The sequence below is a fragment of the Canis lupus genome, chromosome 10, assembly GCF_011100685.1.
Source record: "Canis lupus familiaris isolate Mischka breed German Shepherd chromosome 10, alternate assembly UU_Cfam_GSD_1.0, whole genome shotgun sequence".
Lineage (NCBI taxonomy): Eukaryota > Metazoa > Chordata > Mammalia > Carnivora > Canidae > Canis > Canis lupus.
In genome coordinates this window covers 45,429,539-45,447,361 of record NC_049231.1, presented here as the reverse complement: position 1 = coordinate 45,447,361, position 17,823 = coordinate 45,429,539, and the positions used below count along the sequence as shown (strand labels likewise).

The 17,823-nt window shown below is 36.4% G+C and overlaps 1 protein-coding gene across 8 annotated transcripts in view; it reads left to right on the top strand.

The window, feature by feature from the left end:
• VWA3B (von Willebrand factor A domain containing 3B) overlaps positions 1-17,823 on the top strand; it is a 229,576-nt gene that overhangs the window by 111,419 nt on the left and 100,334 nt on the right. For all 8 annotated transcript variants that reach the window (XR_005365788.1, XR_005365787.1, XR_005365789.1 and 5 more), the window contains exons 15-16: positions 5,984-6,114; positions 8,498-8,655. Coding sequence is in view for 5 of the 8 variants with exons in the window: in XM_038551081.1 (XP_038407009.1) it covers positions 5,984-6,114; positions 8,498-8,655 (289 nt within the window). In the remaining 3 variants the exon portion in view is untranslated. The remainder of the gene's footprint in view (positions 1-5,983; positions 6,115-8,497; positions 8,656-17,823) is intronic.

The window sequence follows — 17,823 nt, the reverse complement described above, 5'->3', positions numbered from 1 at the left end:
TAAGGCTTTTCCCCCCTATTTAAATCTAATTATAAGATAAATTACTTTTTAAATCTAATTATAAGATAAATTACTGGAGGGACTTCCAGTTCCTGCAATACTGGTGTAGTCTCATTTCTCCTAGGTTCTATATCTTAATCTAAAAAAATCCTGGATTTAACACAACAAATAAGCATAGGAATGCTCTGAAAGGTGAAAAGAAGGTAGAATTCCTAGGGACCTCCAAACTTAAGGAGATCTATGGCAATAAGTCTTGTGGGATTTGTTAATGCCTTCCACATATTCCAGATAGGGCACTGCTGAACTCTGCAACTTGAAATCTCTAACAGACAAAGACCACCCACACCCCCTGCCAAAAAAAAAAAAAAAAAAAAAGACCCAAGAAAATCTTATTCTCCAAAGGACTGAGAAGAAGGTGCCCTAACAACAGAAACTTTTTTTGCAGTACTTGCATAATTCAGCCATACAATAATGGAAAAACTGCCCTCCTTACCCTGCAATTTGAGTGGAGCTGAACAAAGAGCTGGTCTTCCACACTTCCATGGAAGCAAGCAATGGTGCTCTGATTCCTCTGCCAGGTGGTATCAGTAGGGCTGACCAGACAACTAACTAATCTTCCATCCCTCACTGCTGGAGTAGTGTGAGGAGGGATGGATGGAAAGCTGATCCTCCAAATCCCACTAGACAGAGTAGATGGTACTCTAAATTCTGTGCTAGGATAGTATCAGAGAATGAGAGGGAAGTTTATTGTCCATTCCCTCTCCAGTAGATGGTAGAAGTGCTCTGATTTTCCCACCATGGAGTCCAGTGGCACACTGGGCCTTTATCCCACCAGAAAGCTCTAAGACTTAGCAAGGCAATATGAAGACAGTCTAGACAGTGCTGTGCTTCACGACATCCCTTATTTCAACAGGATTCAGCGAGGAGATGAACTTCTACAAACACTCAGCATCAGTGAAAATGATAAAGGAAGTGTGAGCTGCAGATAGGCAACACTCCACAGTACCCCCATCCCTGATGGCAGTGAGGGTTGATGGGGAGCTGAGCCTCCATTAACACCCCATATAATAAAAATAATTGAAGTGTGAAAGGGAAGTAACCCCCACTGTAGTCCTCTCTGAGTGGAGAGCTAATCTTCCACCCCTGTCCAGCATCAATAAGACCAAAGGGGCAGTGCTTTCTGGGGCTACTCAGTACTCTTACTCCCTACCCTTAAGAACTCCCTCTGTGAACAAAGTAGAGATTACTGTCCCACAAAAAGAGAGCTGAACTCCTAATTCTTGAACTCTTGACACCGTAGCAGCTTGCCTTGATGAAAATAACTGGAAAAAAAGCACTGCACACACAGTTGTGCCCAACTGAAAGTGAAATTTAACTATGAGAGTCTCCAAACGTATAAAAAGTATACTAGAAAAATAGGTTCACTGGGGTAGGTGGGTAGGACAAGCCAAAGAGACACAGCCACAAGTGGTCCAGCCTGGGAAGCCTCTTTTCCCCCCACAGACCTGAGACTCTTCTCTGCACAGAGACACCAAAGAACAGGCAAGAGGGACCCAGTCAAAGCTAATGGTCCATTCCAGGAAAACTCTATTCCAATGTAGGACAGAGATCATCCTACATCACCCAGTGACATAGGACACCCAGAAGACAGCAGTAGAGGCACCAAGAAACATCTGGCAGTCTGACTAGGGAAACTCCTTCTGCCTGCTCAGACAACACCAGCAGGGGCCAATGGGAGCTCCAGTAACACCAGATTAATAAAGAAGACCAAAATAATATCAAGAGGGCTCTGAAAATTAAACTGCCTATTGGAGTAACAGCCCACAAAAGTAGGACGAAGTCCCACATGCTAAATTTAAACAGGGTTACTGCAAGCTAAAATAAAAGTTTTAAAATAGGACCCAAGTCTTATAACACAATATAGCCAGAATATTCAGTATACAGTGAAAAATTACTCAAGAACCAAGAAAATCACAATTGAATAAGAAAAGACCATCACATGACTCCAATACTGAGGTAGATGAATCAGATGCTGGAATTACCTGACAAAGATTTTAACCTATAATAAAAATGCTTCAGCAATCATTTATAAGTTACCTGGAGATAAAGGAGCAAATCGAAAATCTCAGCAAAGATGTAGAGTCATAAAAATTTCCAAGTAGATATTATAGAACTCAGAGCTATAATAGCAAGTAAACTCAGTGGGTGGGCTCAGTAGTGATAGTGGAGATGACTGGATTTTATCATTGAACTTGAGACCAGATGATAGAATTCAGCGAAACTGAACAACAGAGAGAAAAATTGATTTAAAAAAAAAAGGTAGAACCATGGGAACCTATAGGACAATAATGAAAGATCCAATATCAGTATCATTGGAGTTCCCCAAAGAGGGAAGAAAGAGAGGGGAGCTGAAAGACTACATGGAAAAATAATAACTGAAAAGTCCTCAAATTTGGTGAAAGATACAAACATACAAATTGAAGAAGCTGAGTAAACTCCAAAGAAAATAAACCCAAAGAAATCCATGCCAAGACACACCATGTTAAACATTTGAAAATCAAAGAGAAAAACAAAAGTCTTAACAGACTGTAAGAAATGACACCAAACTGATAATGGATTTGACTGAGGAGGCCAGGAAAGAAGTGGCACAATATTTTTCAAGTGTGGGAAGAAAAAGAATCATCGACCACAAATTTTATATTGGACAAAACTATCCTTCAGAAATAAAGAGGAAATAAAAATATCCTCAGACAAATAAAAATTAAAAGAATTTGTTGCTAGAAGCCCTACTCTTATATTGGCGATAGGAAGTCCTTCAGGCAAAAGGAAATGATAAAATAAGAAATCTTGGAGCATTATGAAGGAAGGGAGAAAGAGTGAAAATATAAGTAGATGTAATAGAGCATCCTTTTCCTTGTGAGACTTAAAAATCATATTCAATTATTAAAATAAAAACTATACCACTGTCTATACTCAAGACAGTGATATTTAAAAGTAAGGAAGGTAAAGCAACCTAAGTGAAAGTGAGGTTTCCATATTTCTCTTGAAGTAGTAAAATGTTAATGCCAGTAGACTGTTATAAGACACATACATATGCTGTGCATACCCAGAGAAGCCATTATGAAAACAATAAAAAGAGATATCCTCAAAAACAGTACAAATAAACCAAGATAGAATTATTTTTTAAAAATTCAAGTAACCTGAAGGAAGACAAACAGAGGAACAAAACCATTTAAACAAGTAGAAAACAAAGTAACAGTAGTGTTAACATACCAAATATTACTTTAGATGTAAATGGTCTAATTACATCAGTCAAAAGATAGATATTGGCAGAGTGGATAAAAGAACATGACTGAAAAAAAAACATGACTGAGTTATATGCTAAATACAAGAACTCATATCAAGTACAGTGACATAGGTAAGTTTAAAAGAAAAAGACACACCATATAAATATTAATAAAAATCTGTATTGGCTGTATTAATAACTAATGAAGTAAATTTCACAGCAAATAAAATTTACCTATTAAGAGAATCAATCCACCAAGAATATATAAGGGTCCTAAATGTGTATGTATAAACCAATACAGTTTTAAAATATTTGAAGCAAAAATTGATAGAGCTGAAAGGAGAAATAGACAAATACAAAATTATAGTTAGAGACGACCTCAGCACTTTCCTCCCAGCAACTGATAGAAACTACTAGATTCAAAATCAAGAAGGACAGAGAAGATCTAAACACTGTAGTCAACCAACAAGTTCTAATTGTCACAGGTAGAACACTCCCCACCACAACAGCTGAATATAAATTTTTTTCTAGTTCTCAGAGTATATTAAGATGGGCTGTACAATGGGCTACAAAACAGACCACAGCTAATTTAAAAGCACTGACTACAATAGCTGAATTATGGAAACAACTCAAGTGTCCATCAACTGATGAATGGATAAGGAAGATGTGATATGTAAACACAAATATTACTCAGCCATTGAAAAGAATGAAATCTTTCCATTTGCAATGACATGGATGGAGCTAGAGAGTGTTGTTATGCTAAGTGAAATAAGTCAGAGAAAAATAAGATTTCACTCATATGTAGAATTTAAGAAACAAAACAAATGAACAAAGGAGGATAAAAGAGAGGGAGGCAAACCAAGAAACAGACTCTTAACTATAGAGAACAAACCAATGGTGACCCAAGGCAGGGGTGGGTGGTGGTGGTGAAATAGGAGATGGGGATTAAGGAATGCACATATTGTGATGAGCACCAGGTGATGTATGGAAGGATTGAATTCACTATATTGTACACCTGAAGCTAACATGGCACTGTATGTTAACTAACTGGAATTTAAATAAAAACTTAAAAGGGAAACAGAACATGGAAGACTCCTAACTCTGGGAAATGAACTAGGAGTGGTGGAAGGGGAGGAGGGCGGGGGGTGAGGGTGACTGGGTGGCGGGCACTGAGGGAGGCACTTGACGGGATGAGCACTGGGTGTTATTCTGTATGTTGGCAAACTGAACACCAATAAAAAATAAAAAATTTATTATTTTTTAAAAAAGTTTTCCTAGTTAACAAAAAGAAAAAAATAAAATCTTACAGAGAAAAATAAAAATAAATAAAATAAAATAAAATAAAATAAAATAAAAGCATTTAAATCATGGAGTCTGTTTTCTGACCGTAGTCGAATCAAATGAGAAATTAATAATAGAAGGACAGTATGAAAATGTCTAAACACATGGAATTTAAACAACACAGTCCTAAACAATCTATAGGTCAAAGAGAAAGTCTCAAAGGAAATTAAAAATACTTAGAACCAAATGAAAACAAAAACACCGTGTATCAAACTATGTGGAATACAGCTAACACAGTGTTGGGGGTGAAATTTATAGCAAATGTTTGTTGGGAACAAGGAAAGTTATTGAATCAACAATCTGAGTTCTTAACTCGAGAAACTAGAACAAGAGAGGCAAAATAAACCCAAAGCAAGAAGGAAGGAAACAATACAGATTGCAGTACGAATCAATAAAATTGAAAATCGGAAAATAGAGAAAATCAATGAGATGAAAAGCTGTTTCTTTGAAAAAAAAAAACCTCAACTGATAACACATCTTGGAAGGCTGACAAAAACAAAAAGAGCAGACACAAAGAACTAATATTAGAAATAGGGGATATCATACTAGATCTTATAGCCATCGAAAGAATTATAAAAGAAATATAACAAACAACTTTGCATTCATAAATCTGACAACTTGGGAGAAAATGGGCCACTTCCACACAAAACAAAAACTACCAGAAATCAACCAAGATAAAATGGACAATGTGAATCACACTAAAATAAATATTTTTTCAATAGAAATGAAAGCAAATGTCCATACAAAGACCTATACACAAATGTTTTTAGCTTTGTTCATAAGCAGCCCAAGTATGTACCTCAACAGGTGACTGAATTTTGGTATTCACTATACAATCTAATACTACTTAGCAATAAGGATGAATGAACTCTTGATTCATGCTGGAACATGGGTCAATCTCAATTATATGAGTGAAGGAAGCTGGACAAAGAATATATACTGGATTATTCCATTTATATAAAATTCTAGAAAATTGAAACTAATATATAATGACAGAAGGAAGATGAGAGTTGCTTAGGAATGGGAGAGGGGTTTGGGGGTATGGAAGATAGCAAATTTACAAGGGGGTCTGAGGAAACTTTTGGGGTTGATGGATATGTCTGTTATTTTGATTGCAATGAAGATTTTACAGGTATGAATGTCAAAACTATTCAAATGGTACGCTTTAAATGCATTCAGTTTATTTTATATGAGTTATACTTCAATAAAGCTGTTTATTAAAATGAAATAATATGAGAAATACATGAAATTCTTCAGATTCTTCTTTTCCTGATACAGTTGGTTTCCTATTAGAAATGTTTGAAATTTGAACTCTTTTATACAATATCACAATATATTTACTTCTCATTCTGGCAGAATGAAGATCTGACTCTTTTAATTAAGGAAATGGAGCAGGGACAAAGTGACCTGGAGAAGGTGAAAGACCTTTATTCGGAGTCCTTGATCATGGATTGGTGGTACAATGGAGAAAAGGAAGGGAACAATAAGTGAGCATGCCAAAGTCCCTGTTTTCCCCATCACTGGAGTCCTCTCAGATACTCTGTTCATTCTCCTTGACATTTATTCTTTCTACAGTACTTTTGGGATTTATCTTAGTGAAAAGAATCACATAGCTTGATTATGTTAGAATTTTTTTTAAGGAAAAAGAATTCATAATCTAATAATTTAACAATCTAATATATGGCTTAAGGAGGCCACATATTTGACCTTTATGTGTAAGTTCTGGAATCGTTTAGTGGCACCTAAGAGCAGTGTTAAGGGTTCATCTCTATCCAGCGTGGGTTGGTCCCCCAAATCCAGCAGTGACAGAGCACAGCAGGAGTGCTGTGTAGTGCAGGAGATTTGACTCAGGGATCAGGAGGCCCAAGGGTCTGGACTCCACTCTGTGTTGATCTTAGAGAATCCCTGACTTCTTTCCAGACCTGTCCATTGCTGTTTGAGTCTTGGTTTCCTCATTAAAACGGTGGCTGTGGTGGTAGGATTTGGGATAGATAATGCTTCGGGTCTTTTTCTACCCTATATTCTAATATGTCTCTAATTAGTAATATGTAAACAAAAATCAAAACCACCCCAACACTTAGGGAAGGTGTCAAATCTTATGAAAACAATTTAACACTGCACAGATTTTCAAATATACCAGCTTCATATACATACTCATTTAGGAGGATGTCTTTTTATTTTAAAAAAGTGATAGCAAGTAGAAAGAAGTTGAAAAGAAATTTATCAATCAGGATTCCATCTTCATCAAAATTCACTGTCTTCCTGTTAGCAAATTAAGCATTAATATGGGTAGGAGACAGGGCATGAGTATGGGATCAGTAAAAAGAGATCAATGAATACTGGGCCATCTTATAATGAAATTTTACATTATTTTTGGAGTATTTACTTGGAAAAGCTTAGATACATCTTCTAAATTCAGAGAATTTGAACAAAAAACTTAGAGTCAAATAAATGGACAGCACCTCAGTGTAAATTACTCTCTATACCTTAACTGTCTTCTTTCCCTTGTTTAATCAAACTAAAAATCTCAGGACAATATCACCAGCAATTACTTGGAAGTTGGCTTAGTCACTTTTTATATCTGCTATTGCTTGAGTAGTGGATACACTCTTGTTTTTTATATTTCTTTTTTAGAGGCTGGATAGGGCAGGTTCTGGAGTCATGCAGAAATGTGTTTTAATCCAGGCTTCCCACCATTACTTGTTGGGTAAATTTGGGCAAGTTATTTAACCTTGCCAAGCCTCAGTTTCCTTATCTACAACATGGGAATAATGGTAGTTATAGGGTTGTTGGGAGATTAAATGAGGATATGCCTGTCATGTAATAAGAGCTCTAAATTAATATAAGGGAAAGACTAAAACTCAGTGCCTCATTCCTCAGGTAGCATGCTTCTATTCTACTGTATAACAGCACATTAGGAAAAGTTAACTCACTGACCTGGCTATAGTCAAAACCAAATTGCCTTTTCTAGTTTTCTACCAGGTGAAAAAATGTTTCGGCCCCCAAATCTCCTCTCACCTTCCTTTTTTTTCAAATATTTGTGGAGTACACACCATGTGCCAGGTAATCTGGGATGCACAGATGAATATAAACCCAGTCCCTTCCATCACAAGATGCACAGTGTAGTAGGGGATACAAACACACACAAGATTGTGAAACGCTGTGGGGGTCGTCTATGAAGCAGGCATTCAGGTGGGGGATAAAAGGGAGAGGCCGTGCTTTACAGTATTGGAACTAGAGATTGTTCTGGAAACTTTTCTTTCTGTGGCTACTATGTTAAGAACTTCAGAAAAGATGCATCTGGAATATTCTCAGGTATTTCTCGGGCCCCTCCTGGCCCCAGATCTTCACTAGCATGATTTGCTATCGTCTGGTACTTGCACAGGGGTCTAAGGCAAGGATTTCCCTTCTCTGGCTTTTTTAAGGGCTAGGTGTTCAACTCTTTGGTTGGAGAAATGGTTTTCTGTTAGGCTTTCTGGTTTACAGCTGGCTCTCCCTCATGTTAATTCTCACATCAGTCCCATAGAGTCAGTGCACACCTGAATTTCCTGTAGTTTATAGAGGAGGAAAATGATGATGTTCAGGGAAGATTGAGGGACTTCACAGAGTCACACAGCCAGGAAGGAACAAAGCTGTGATATGAGCCATATATAATGACACCACATCTGGGCCCCTGTCCACTCTTCTGTTTTGGGTGGGTGGGCATAAGGATTGTCCTTAAATTAACCTGTTTTGTTCCAAACAAGAGGAGACTCACTTCTTTGTAATATAATCGTATTGATCTAACTCTGCCTTATTGTTGGAAATCTTGTGTCTTCCCCCTCCTCTTTTTCTTCTTTCTTTCTTTGTTTTTCATCTAAATCAATACAGGCATCAAAAAGAAATCTCTTCTATGGTTTCAACCCCAGAAAAGTGTGCAAAACCTCACTCTGACATCGAGTCAACACAAATATCATCCCTAAATCTGTTCCAAGTACCAGAGAATCTTTCAAATCAAAAGATTCAGAAAAAGAAAGTCCTCCATGCAGGTACCAGTGAACAAAATGGTTTGATTCTTATTACCGGTTTTTCCTCAATGCAAGAAGGTAGAATAAAACAAAAATCCATTTATTTTTTTAAAGATTTTATTTATTTATTTGAGAGAGAGCTCACACATGTTCAAGTATGTGCATGTGCACAGGGGAGGGGGGGGCGGAGGGACAGTCCTGGTAGAGCCGATCTGGTGCTCCATCTCACCACCCCGCAATCACTATCTGAGCCAAAATTCAGAGTCAGATGCTTAACCGACTGAGCCACCCAACTGCCCCCACATAATATTTTATAAGAAGCCTAACCCTGTGGGGTATCGTGGTTTTGTTTTTGCTTTATTGACATATAATTGACATAGAACATGAGAGACTTCTGATTCTGGGAAACAAACAAGGGATAGTGGAAGGGGAGGTGAGTGGGGGGATGGGGTGAGTGGGTGACGGGCACTGAGGAGGGCACTTGACAGGATGAGCACTGGGCGTTATGTTGGCAAATCAAACTCCGATAAAAATATACAAAAAATAATATTATATTGGTTTTAGGAGTACGACATAATGACTTGATATTTGTATATATTGAAAGATGATCACCACAGTAAATCTAGTTACCATCCATCACCACACATAGTTACAAAAACTTTTTTTTTTTTGTTGTTGTTGAGGACTTTTAAGATCTATGCTCTTAGATTTTGTTTTTGTGTTTGGTTTTGTTTTTAGATTCCATGTATAAATGAAATCATATAATATTTGTCTTTTTCTGTCTGATTCACTTCACTTAGCATAATGCCCTCAAGGTTTATCTATAAATGATGTGACAAATGACAAGATTTCTTTTTATGGCTGAATCATAATCATGTGTGTGCGCATGTGTATATAATGTTTATATATTACCTCTTATTTATCCATTCATCCATCAATGAAAATAGGTTGCTTCCATATCTTCACTATTATAAATAATGCTGCAATGAACATGGAGGTGCATATATCTTTTTGATTGGTGTTTTTTTCTTTTCTTTTCCTGAATACCCAGACCCAGATGTGGAATTGCTGAATCATATTGTAGTTCCAATTTTTTGAGGAACCTCTATACTGTTTTCTATCATGGCTGCATCAATTTGCATTCATTCCTACCAACAGTGCACAAGGGTTCCCTTTCTCCACATCCTCACCAATACTCATTGTCCTTTTGATTTTAGCCATTATAACAGGTGTGAGGTGATGTCTGCTTCTGATTTTGATTTGCATTTCCCTGATCGTTAGGGATGTTGAGCATCTTTTCATGTATCTGTTGGAGATCTGTATGTCTTCTTTGGCAAAAACTTTATTCAGGTTCTTTGCCCATTTATTAATTGAATTATTTAGGTTTTCTGGTGTTACGTTATAAAAATTCTTAATATTTTTTGTTATTAACCCCTATTGGACATATCATTTGCAAATATCTTCTCCCATTCAGATTGCCTTTTCATTTGTTCGTGGTTTCCTTCATTGTGCAGAAGCTTTTTATTTTGATGCAGTTCCAATAGTTTAATTTTGCTTTTGTTTCCCTTGCCAGAGGAAATATACCTTAGAAAATATCTCTGTGGCCAATGTCAAAAAATTACTGCTTATGTTTCTTCCAGGAATTTTATGGTTTCAGGTCTCACATTTAGGTCTGTAAACCATTTTGAGTTTATTTCAGTGTATAATGTAAGAAAGTTGACCAGTTTCATTCTCTTGCATGTAGCTAGCTATCCAGTTTTCCCAGCACCATTTGTCAAAGAGACTTTCCCCACTGTATATTCTTGCCTCCTGTGTCATGGATTAATTGACCATGAAAGTGCAGGGTTTTTTCTAGATGCTCTATTCTGTTCCATTGATTTGTGTCTGTTTTTGTGCCAGTAGCTTACTTTTTTGGGATCTGTATAGATTTGTAGTATGTCTAGAAATCTGGGATTGTGATACCTCCAGCTTTGTTCTTTTTCAAGATTGCTTTGGTTATTCAGTGCCTTTTGTGGTTACATACAAACATCAATATTCTTTGTCCTAATTCTGAGAAAAAATGTTGTTGGTATTTTTAATAGGGATTACATTAAATCTGTAAATTGCTTTGGGTAGTATGGACATTTTAACAATGTTTGTTCTTCCAGGAGAAAGGATTATTTTCTTATTTGTGTCATCTTCAGTTGCTTTCATCATTGTTTTATAGTTTTCAGAGTACAGGTCTTTCACCTCCTTGGTGATAAGATTATTCCTAGGGATTTCATTCTTTTTGGTGTAGTTGTAAATGGGATTGTTTTCTTAATTTCTCTTTTAGCTACTTCATTATTAGTGTAGAGAAATGCAATAGATTTCCGTATATTAATTTTGAATCCTATAACTTTACTGAATTCATTGATCAGTTTTAGTAGTTTTTTGGTGGAGTCTTTTGCGTTTTCTATGTATAGTATCATGTCATCTGCAAATACTGAAAGTTTCATGTCTTACCAATTTGGATGCCTTTTATTTCTTTTTCTTGTCTGATTGATGTATCTAGAACTTCTACCACTCCGTTGAATAAAAGTGGTGAGAGTGGACACCTTTGTTTTGTTCCTGATGTTAAAGGAAAAGTTCTCAATTTTTCACCATTGAGTATGATATTAGCTGTGGGCTTTTCATATTATGGCCTTTATTATGTTGAGAGTTCCCTCTATCCCTATTTTGTTGAGAGTTTTGATCATGAGTGGAGTTTTTATCATTTGCACTTTGTCAGATGCTTTTTCTGCATCTATTGAGATGATCCATATGGTTTTGATCCTTTCTTTTGTTATATTACATTGATTTGTGAATATTGAACCACGCTTGCATCCTTGGAATAAATCCCTTGATTGTGGTGAATGATTTTTTAAATGTATTGTTGGATTATCTTTGCTAATATTTTGTTGAAGACTTTTGCATCTATGTTCATCAGAGATATTTACCTGTAGTTCGTTCGTTCGTTCTTTCTTTCTTTCTTTCTTTCTTTCTTTCTTTCTTTCTTCCTTCCTTCCTTCCTTCCTTCCTTCCTTCCTTCCTTCCTTCCTTCCTTCCTTCCTTCCTTCCTTCTTTCTTTCTTTCTTTCTTTCTTTCTTTCTTTCTTTCTTTCTTTCTTTTTTTCGTGTGTGTCTTTATCTGGTTTTGGTATGAGTATAATGCTGGCCTTATAGAGTGAATTTGGAAGCTTTCCTTCCTCTTCTATGTTTTGGAATGGCTTAAAAAGAATAGGTATAACTTATCTTTAAATGTTTGGTAGAATTCACTTATAAGCCATCCGGTCCTGAACTTTTGTTTATTGGGAGTTTTTGGTTACTGATTCAATATGGTTGCTAGTAATTGATCTGTTCAAATCCTATTTCTTCCTGATTCAGTTTTGGAAGGTTATATGTTTCTAGGAAGGTATCCATTTCTTCTAGGTTGTCCAATTAGTTGGCATGTACTTTTTCATAATATTATAAACCTTTGTGTTTTTTTGGCGTTGGTTATTATTTCTCCTCCTTCAATTTCTGCTTTTATTTAATTGAGTTCTCTTCCCTTTTTTGTGGGTTTAGCTAAAGGTTTATCAATTTTGTTGATCTTTTCAAATAGCCAGCTCCTGGTTTCATTGATCTGTTCTATTTTTGGTCTGTATCATTTATTTTGCTCTAATTTTTATTATTTCCTTCTACTGGCTTTGGGCTTTGTTCTCCTCTTTCTAGCTCCTTTAGTCATACAGTTAGATTGGTTTTTTTGTTTTTTGTTTTTGTATAAAGTATGAACTTTACATTTTTTCCTATAGATGTTGCTTCAGCACCATTTTTTGAAAAGGCTACACTTATACTTACTCCAATGAATTAATTTTGTATCTTTGCTAAAAATCAGCTGGCTCTATCTGTGTAGGTTAAATCTAGGTTTTATACTTCTGTTCCACTGTTCTTTGTATCTCTCTCCACCAATACCACAATGTCTTTTTTTTTTTTTTTAAGATTTTATCTATCTATTCATGAGAGACACACAGAGGCAGAGACAGAGGCAGAGGGAAAGGCAGGTTTCCTGCTGAGAGCCTGATGCAGGACCCTGGGATCATGACCTGACCCAAAGGCAGACACTCAATCACTGAGCCACCCAGGTGCCCCACAATGTCTTGATTAATGTTGCTAGATGCCTTACTATCAGGTGCCATGATTCCTCCAACTTTATCTTTCTCTTGTTATTTTAGTTATTCAGGGGGGACTGAAAGTTTGTTTCAATTTTAGAGTATGATTATTTAAAGAAAACCTTTTTGGGATTTTGATAGGAATTACATTGAATTACATTACAACACATCTTTATAATGTTGATTCATCCAATCTGTGAACACGACTCATGAATATGACCATATATTTAGATCTTCTTTAATGTCTTACAGTAGCATTCTGTAATTTTCAGCTTAGAGATCTTATACATGTTGTATTAAGTATATACCTAATTATTTCATTGTATTTAGAGTGATTGTAAATGGTATTTGTTTTTGAATATAGGTTTCCATATGTTTTTTTTTTTTTTTATGATAGTCACACACACACACAGAGAGAGAGAGAGGCAGAGACATAGGCAGAGGGAGAAGCAGGCTCCATGCACCGGGAGCCCGACGTGGGATTCGATCCCGGGTCTCCAGGATCGCGCCCTGGGCCAAAGGCAGGCGCCAAACCGCTGCGCCACCCAGGGATCCCAGGTTTCCATATGTTTTTAGTTAATTATGTTCATTGTCTATCAAAATGCAATTCATTTTGTGTGTTGATCTTGTAACTGGCAACTTTACTGAACTCAGTAGTTCTAGGATTTTTTTTTTTGTGTGTGTGTGTGTGTATATATATGCTTGTGGATTTCTTGCCATTTTTCGTATAGACAATATGTCATCTACAAATAGGGACAGTTTTATCTTCCTTTCCGGTCTCTCTGGCTTTATTTCTTTTTCTTGCCTTGTTGCAGAAGTTAGAACTTTCAGGACTATGTTGAATAAGAGTGATAAGAGTGTTCATTCTGGCCTTTTTCCCAGTCTTAAGGGAAAAGATACTCAGTCTTTCACCATTGTGAATGATACTAACTGTAGACTTCCTGTATATATTCTTTATCAATTTAAGGATGGTTCCCCTCATTTTAATTTTCTGAGAGTTTTTATCACAAGTGGGTGCCAAATTTTGTCAAGTGCTTTTGCTGCATCAATTGATAGACTGTTACATCAATAGTCTGTTGCATCAATAGACTTCTTTACTCTATTGGTGTGTGGATTACTGATTGATTTTCAAATGTTAAGCAACCTTGTATATCTGAATATTTTCCACTTCTGTTTTCTCAGCATATAATTCTTTAAGGACCTTGCTGGATTTGGTTTGCTAATACTCTATTGTGAATTTTTATATCTAAGTATATGAAGGATATTGGCCTATAGTTTTTCTTTTATCTTCTGTTTTTTTTCACATTTTTTAATTGATGTGCAGTTGATTTATAATACCATACTAGCCTTAGGTTTACACCATACTGGTTTAACATTTATAGAAATCATATAATCACCATCACGAAGTGACCACAATAAATCTAGCTACTATCTCACTATACAAAGTTGTTACATATGTTACATATTCTCTATGTTGCTTAAGGCTTTCTCTTTAATCCATGGATTATTTATAAATGTGTTGTTTAATTCCACATGTTTAGAGTTTTTCCTGTTGACTTTCTGTAATCACTTTCTAGTTTGATTTCTCTATGGTCAGATAACACACTCTGTATGATTTAAATTCTTTTAAATTAGTTGGGATCTGTTTTAGTGACTAATAGTTTATCTTGGTAAATGTTTTGTGGGCACTAGAAAAACACATGTATTCTGCTGTTACTGGGTGGAGTGTTCTGTCTATGTCAGACCCTATTGGTTTATTGTGTTGTTCTCTGTCCCTGCTGATTTTGTGACTAGTAGTTCTTTAAGTTTCTGAGGGGAAGTTATTAAGTTTTTAACTATATTTGTTGCTTTGTCTATTTTTTCTTTTGAACTCTATCAACTTTATTTAGCTTCATATATTTTAAGACTGTTTGGTTTACATGTACCCATTTAGGATCTATATGTTTTCCTGGTGGATTGATCCTTTTATTATGTAAATTTTCTTTGCTGTAAATTCTATTTTAGCAGATATTAATATTAGTCCCTCCAGGTTTTTATTAATATTTTCATGGTATGTCTTATTCCATCGTTTTACTTTCAATCTACCAGTGTTGTACTTGTAGGTAAGCCACTTGGGTGGCACAGTCAATAGAGCCTCCAGCTCTTGGTTTTGGTTCAGGTTGTGATCTCAGGGTCATGCAATCGAGCCCTGTTAGGCTTTGTGCTCAATGTGGAGTCTGCTTAAGACTTTCTCTCCCTCTTTCTCTGCCCCGCCTCCTATGCTTGTGCATACACATACACAGTCTGCCTCTAAAATAAATAAATCTGAAAAAAAAAAAAAATCTGGGCAGCCAGGGTGGCTCAGCGGTTTAGCACCACCTTCGGTCTGGGGCATGATCCTGGGGACCCGGGATCCAGTCCCATGTTGGGCTCCCTGCGTGGAGCCTGCTTCTCCCTCTGCCTGTCTCTCTGCTTCTCTCTCTCTCTTTCTCTGTGTGTGTCTCTCATTAATAAATAAATAAAAATCTTAAAAATAAATAAAATAAATATTTTTTTAAAAAAATGTAAATTTCTTGTAAGTAGCATATAGTTTAATAGTGTTCTCTTATCTACTCTGCCATTATATACTTTTCGATTAATAGTGTTAGACTATTTCTGTTTAAAGTAATAGTTGATATGTTAGTACTTCTGTTATTTTATTATTTTTTACTTATTTTCATTGGTCTTGTTCCTCTGTTTATTTTTTCTTGCCTTCCTTCAGGTTACTTGAACATTTTTTAAATTATGTGTTCGTTTACTTGGGGTTTTTAAAAAATTACCTCTTTGTATGATTTTTGTAATTGTTTCTTTGAGTATGACACATACATAAGGGCTTATAAAAGTCAACTAGTGTCAACATTTAGCCACTTTGTGTAAGTGTGGAAATCTTACTTCAATTTAGGAAATTTCGAATTTCTTTATATTTCCCATGTTTAAATAGCATTGTCTTAAGTATCAGGTAGTGTTATAATTTCTATTTCAGTCATTTAAGGGTTGGTCTGCTAGCTACAGTGTTTTTTATTTTTATCTTTCAACTTCGTAGGAATGGTTTTATCTTCTCTTAATTCCTGAAGGACAACTGGACAATTTTACCACATTTAGAATTTGCAGTTGTTTGTTTTTTCCTTTTTGTAGTTGAAAAATCGTGAGTCTTCTCTCTGGGACCCCCTACATTTTAAATGTGAAATTTTCAGTCATTCAAACTGGTGTTCCCTTAGGTAATGTGTCCTTTCTCTCTGGCTACTTTCAAGATTTTTTTCTTTGTCTCTAATATTCAGATGTTTAACTGTAATGCATCGTGGCATGGATTTCTTTGGGTTTATTCTCTTGGTGTTTGTTCAGCTTATTGAATCTGTACATTGTGTCTTTCACAAAATTTGGACAGTTTTCATCTACTATTTCTTTAAAAAGTCTCCCTGTTCTACTTTCTGTCTCCCTGTCCTTTTGAGACTCTGATGATATAAATGTTGGATATTTTGTTATTATCCTACAGGTGTCTGAGTCTCTGCTTATCTTTTGTCAGTGTTTTTTTTTTCTTGTTGTTTAAATTGACTGAATTCTATTGTTCTGTCTGCAAGTTCTCTGATACTATCCTCTGTCATCTCTGCTCCACTACTAAGCCCATCCAACAACTTTTTTTATTTATTTTTTAGTTCTTTAATTTCCACTTGGAAATTTTTATAACTTCTCTTTCTTAGTTGAGATTTTCTATTTGTTCATTTGTTTCAAGAGAATTTATAATTAATTGTTGAAACATTTTTATGACAGTTTCGTTGAAATCCTTATCAGATAATTCCAACTTCTGATGCATCATTCATTCTGCTGGCATCACTTGATTATCTTTCTCATTTAAGGTATGATTTTCATGGTTCTTGCTATGATGGGTAATTTTTATATTGTCCTGAACATTTTGTCTATTACGTAAGGGACTCTGAATCCTATTTAAATCTTTTATTTTAGGAAGTAGTTTCCCTATTTAAAGTTAGCACATAGACCTTAGCCTGCTTCTGTGATCTGTGGTTCCAAAAGTAATTTAATTTTCACAGCCTCTGTGGTATTATTTTGGTGCTTGGTTTGCTACTCCCAAGCTACTGCTGGTCCCTGCTGGTACTACCGAAGGGAGCATCAGGAGTTTCTTCAGGGCAGGAGGCTTGATGTCTCTCAGTGGGGAAAAACTGTAGTAGCTTCCCCACGACTATCTTTTTTCTTTTTTTAAGATTTTATTTATTTATTCATGACAGACAGAGAGAGAAAGAGAGTCAGAGACACAGGCAGAGGGAGAAGTAGGCTCCATGCAGGGAGCCCAACATGGGACTCGATCCTGGGTCTCCAGGACCGTACGCCAGGCTGAAGGCATCGCCAAACCACTGGGCCATCGGGGCTGCCCCCCACGACTATCTTTTGAGTGCATTCTTGTCTCTGGGCAGGAAAGGAAAGCCTTGAACATATAGAGGCCAAGGGACTTCCTGGTATGGGCCACCTGCCATAGATGGATCAGTCTTACATGATCTATCCACTTGTTGTGGTATCTCTGTACAAGGGAGGAATATCTTAGGCTCATGTGAACATAAAGGCTTCCTATATCAGGCCGCTTGTGTAGCCTATCTGCCCATTCCAGTAAACCTGAGTTTTGCTAGAAATGCTACTTGCTATTTGTCCTAAACATTTTTTAAAATAAATTTATTTTTTATTGGTGTTCAGTTTACCAACATACAGAATAACACCCAGTGCTCATCCCGTCAAGTGCCCCCCTCAGTGCCTGTCACCCATTCACCCCCACCCCTCACCCTCCTCCCCTTCCACCACCCCTAGTTTGTTTCCCAGAGTTAGGAGTCTTTTTTTTTTTAATAAAATAATTTTTATTGGTGTTCAATTTACCAACATACAGAATAACACCCAGTGCTCATCCTGTCAAGTGTCCCCCTCAGTGCCTGTCACCCACTCACCCCCACCCCCCTCCTCCCCTTCCACCACCCTCCTCCCCTTCCACCACCCCTAGTTCGTTTCCCAGAGTTAGGAGTCTT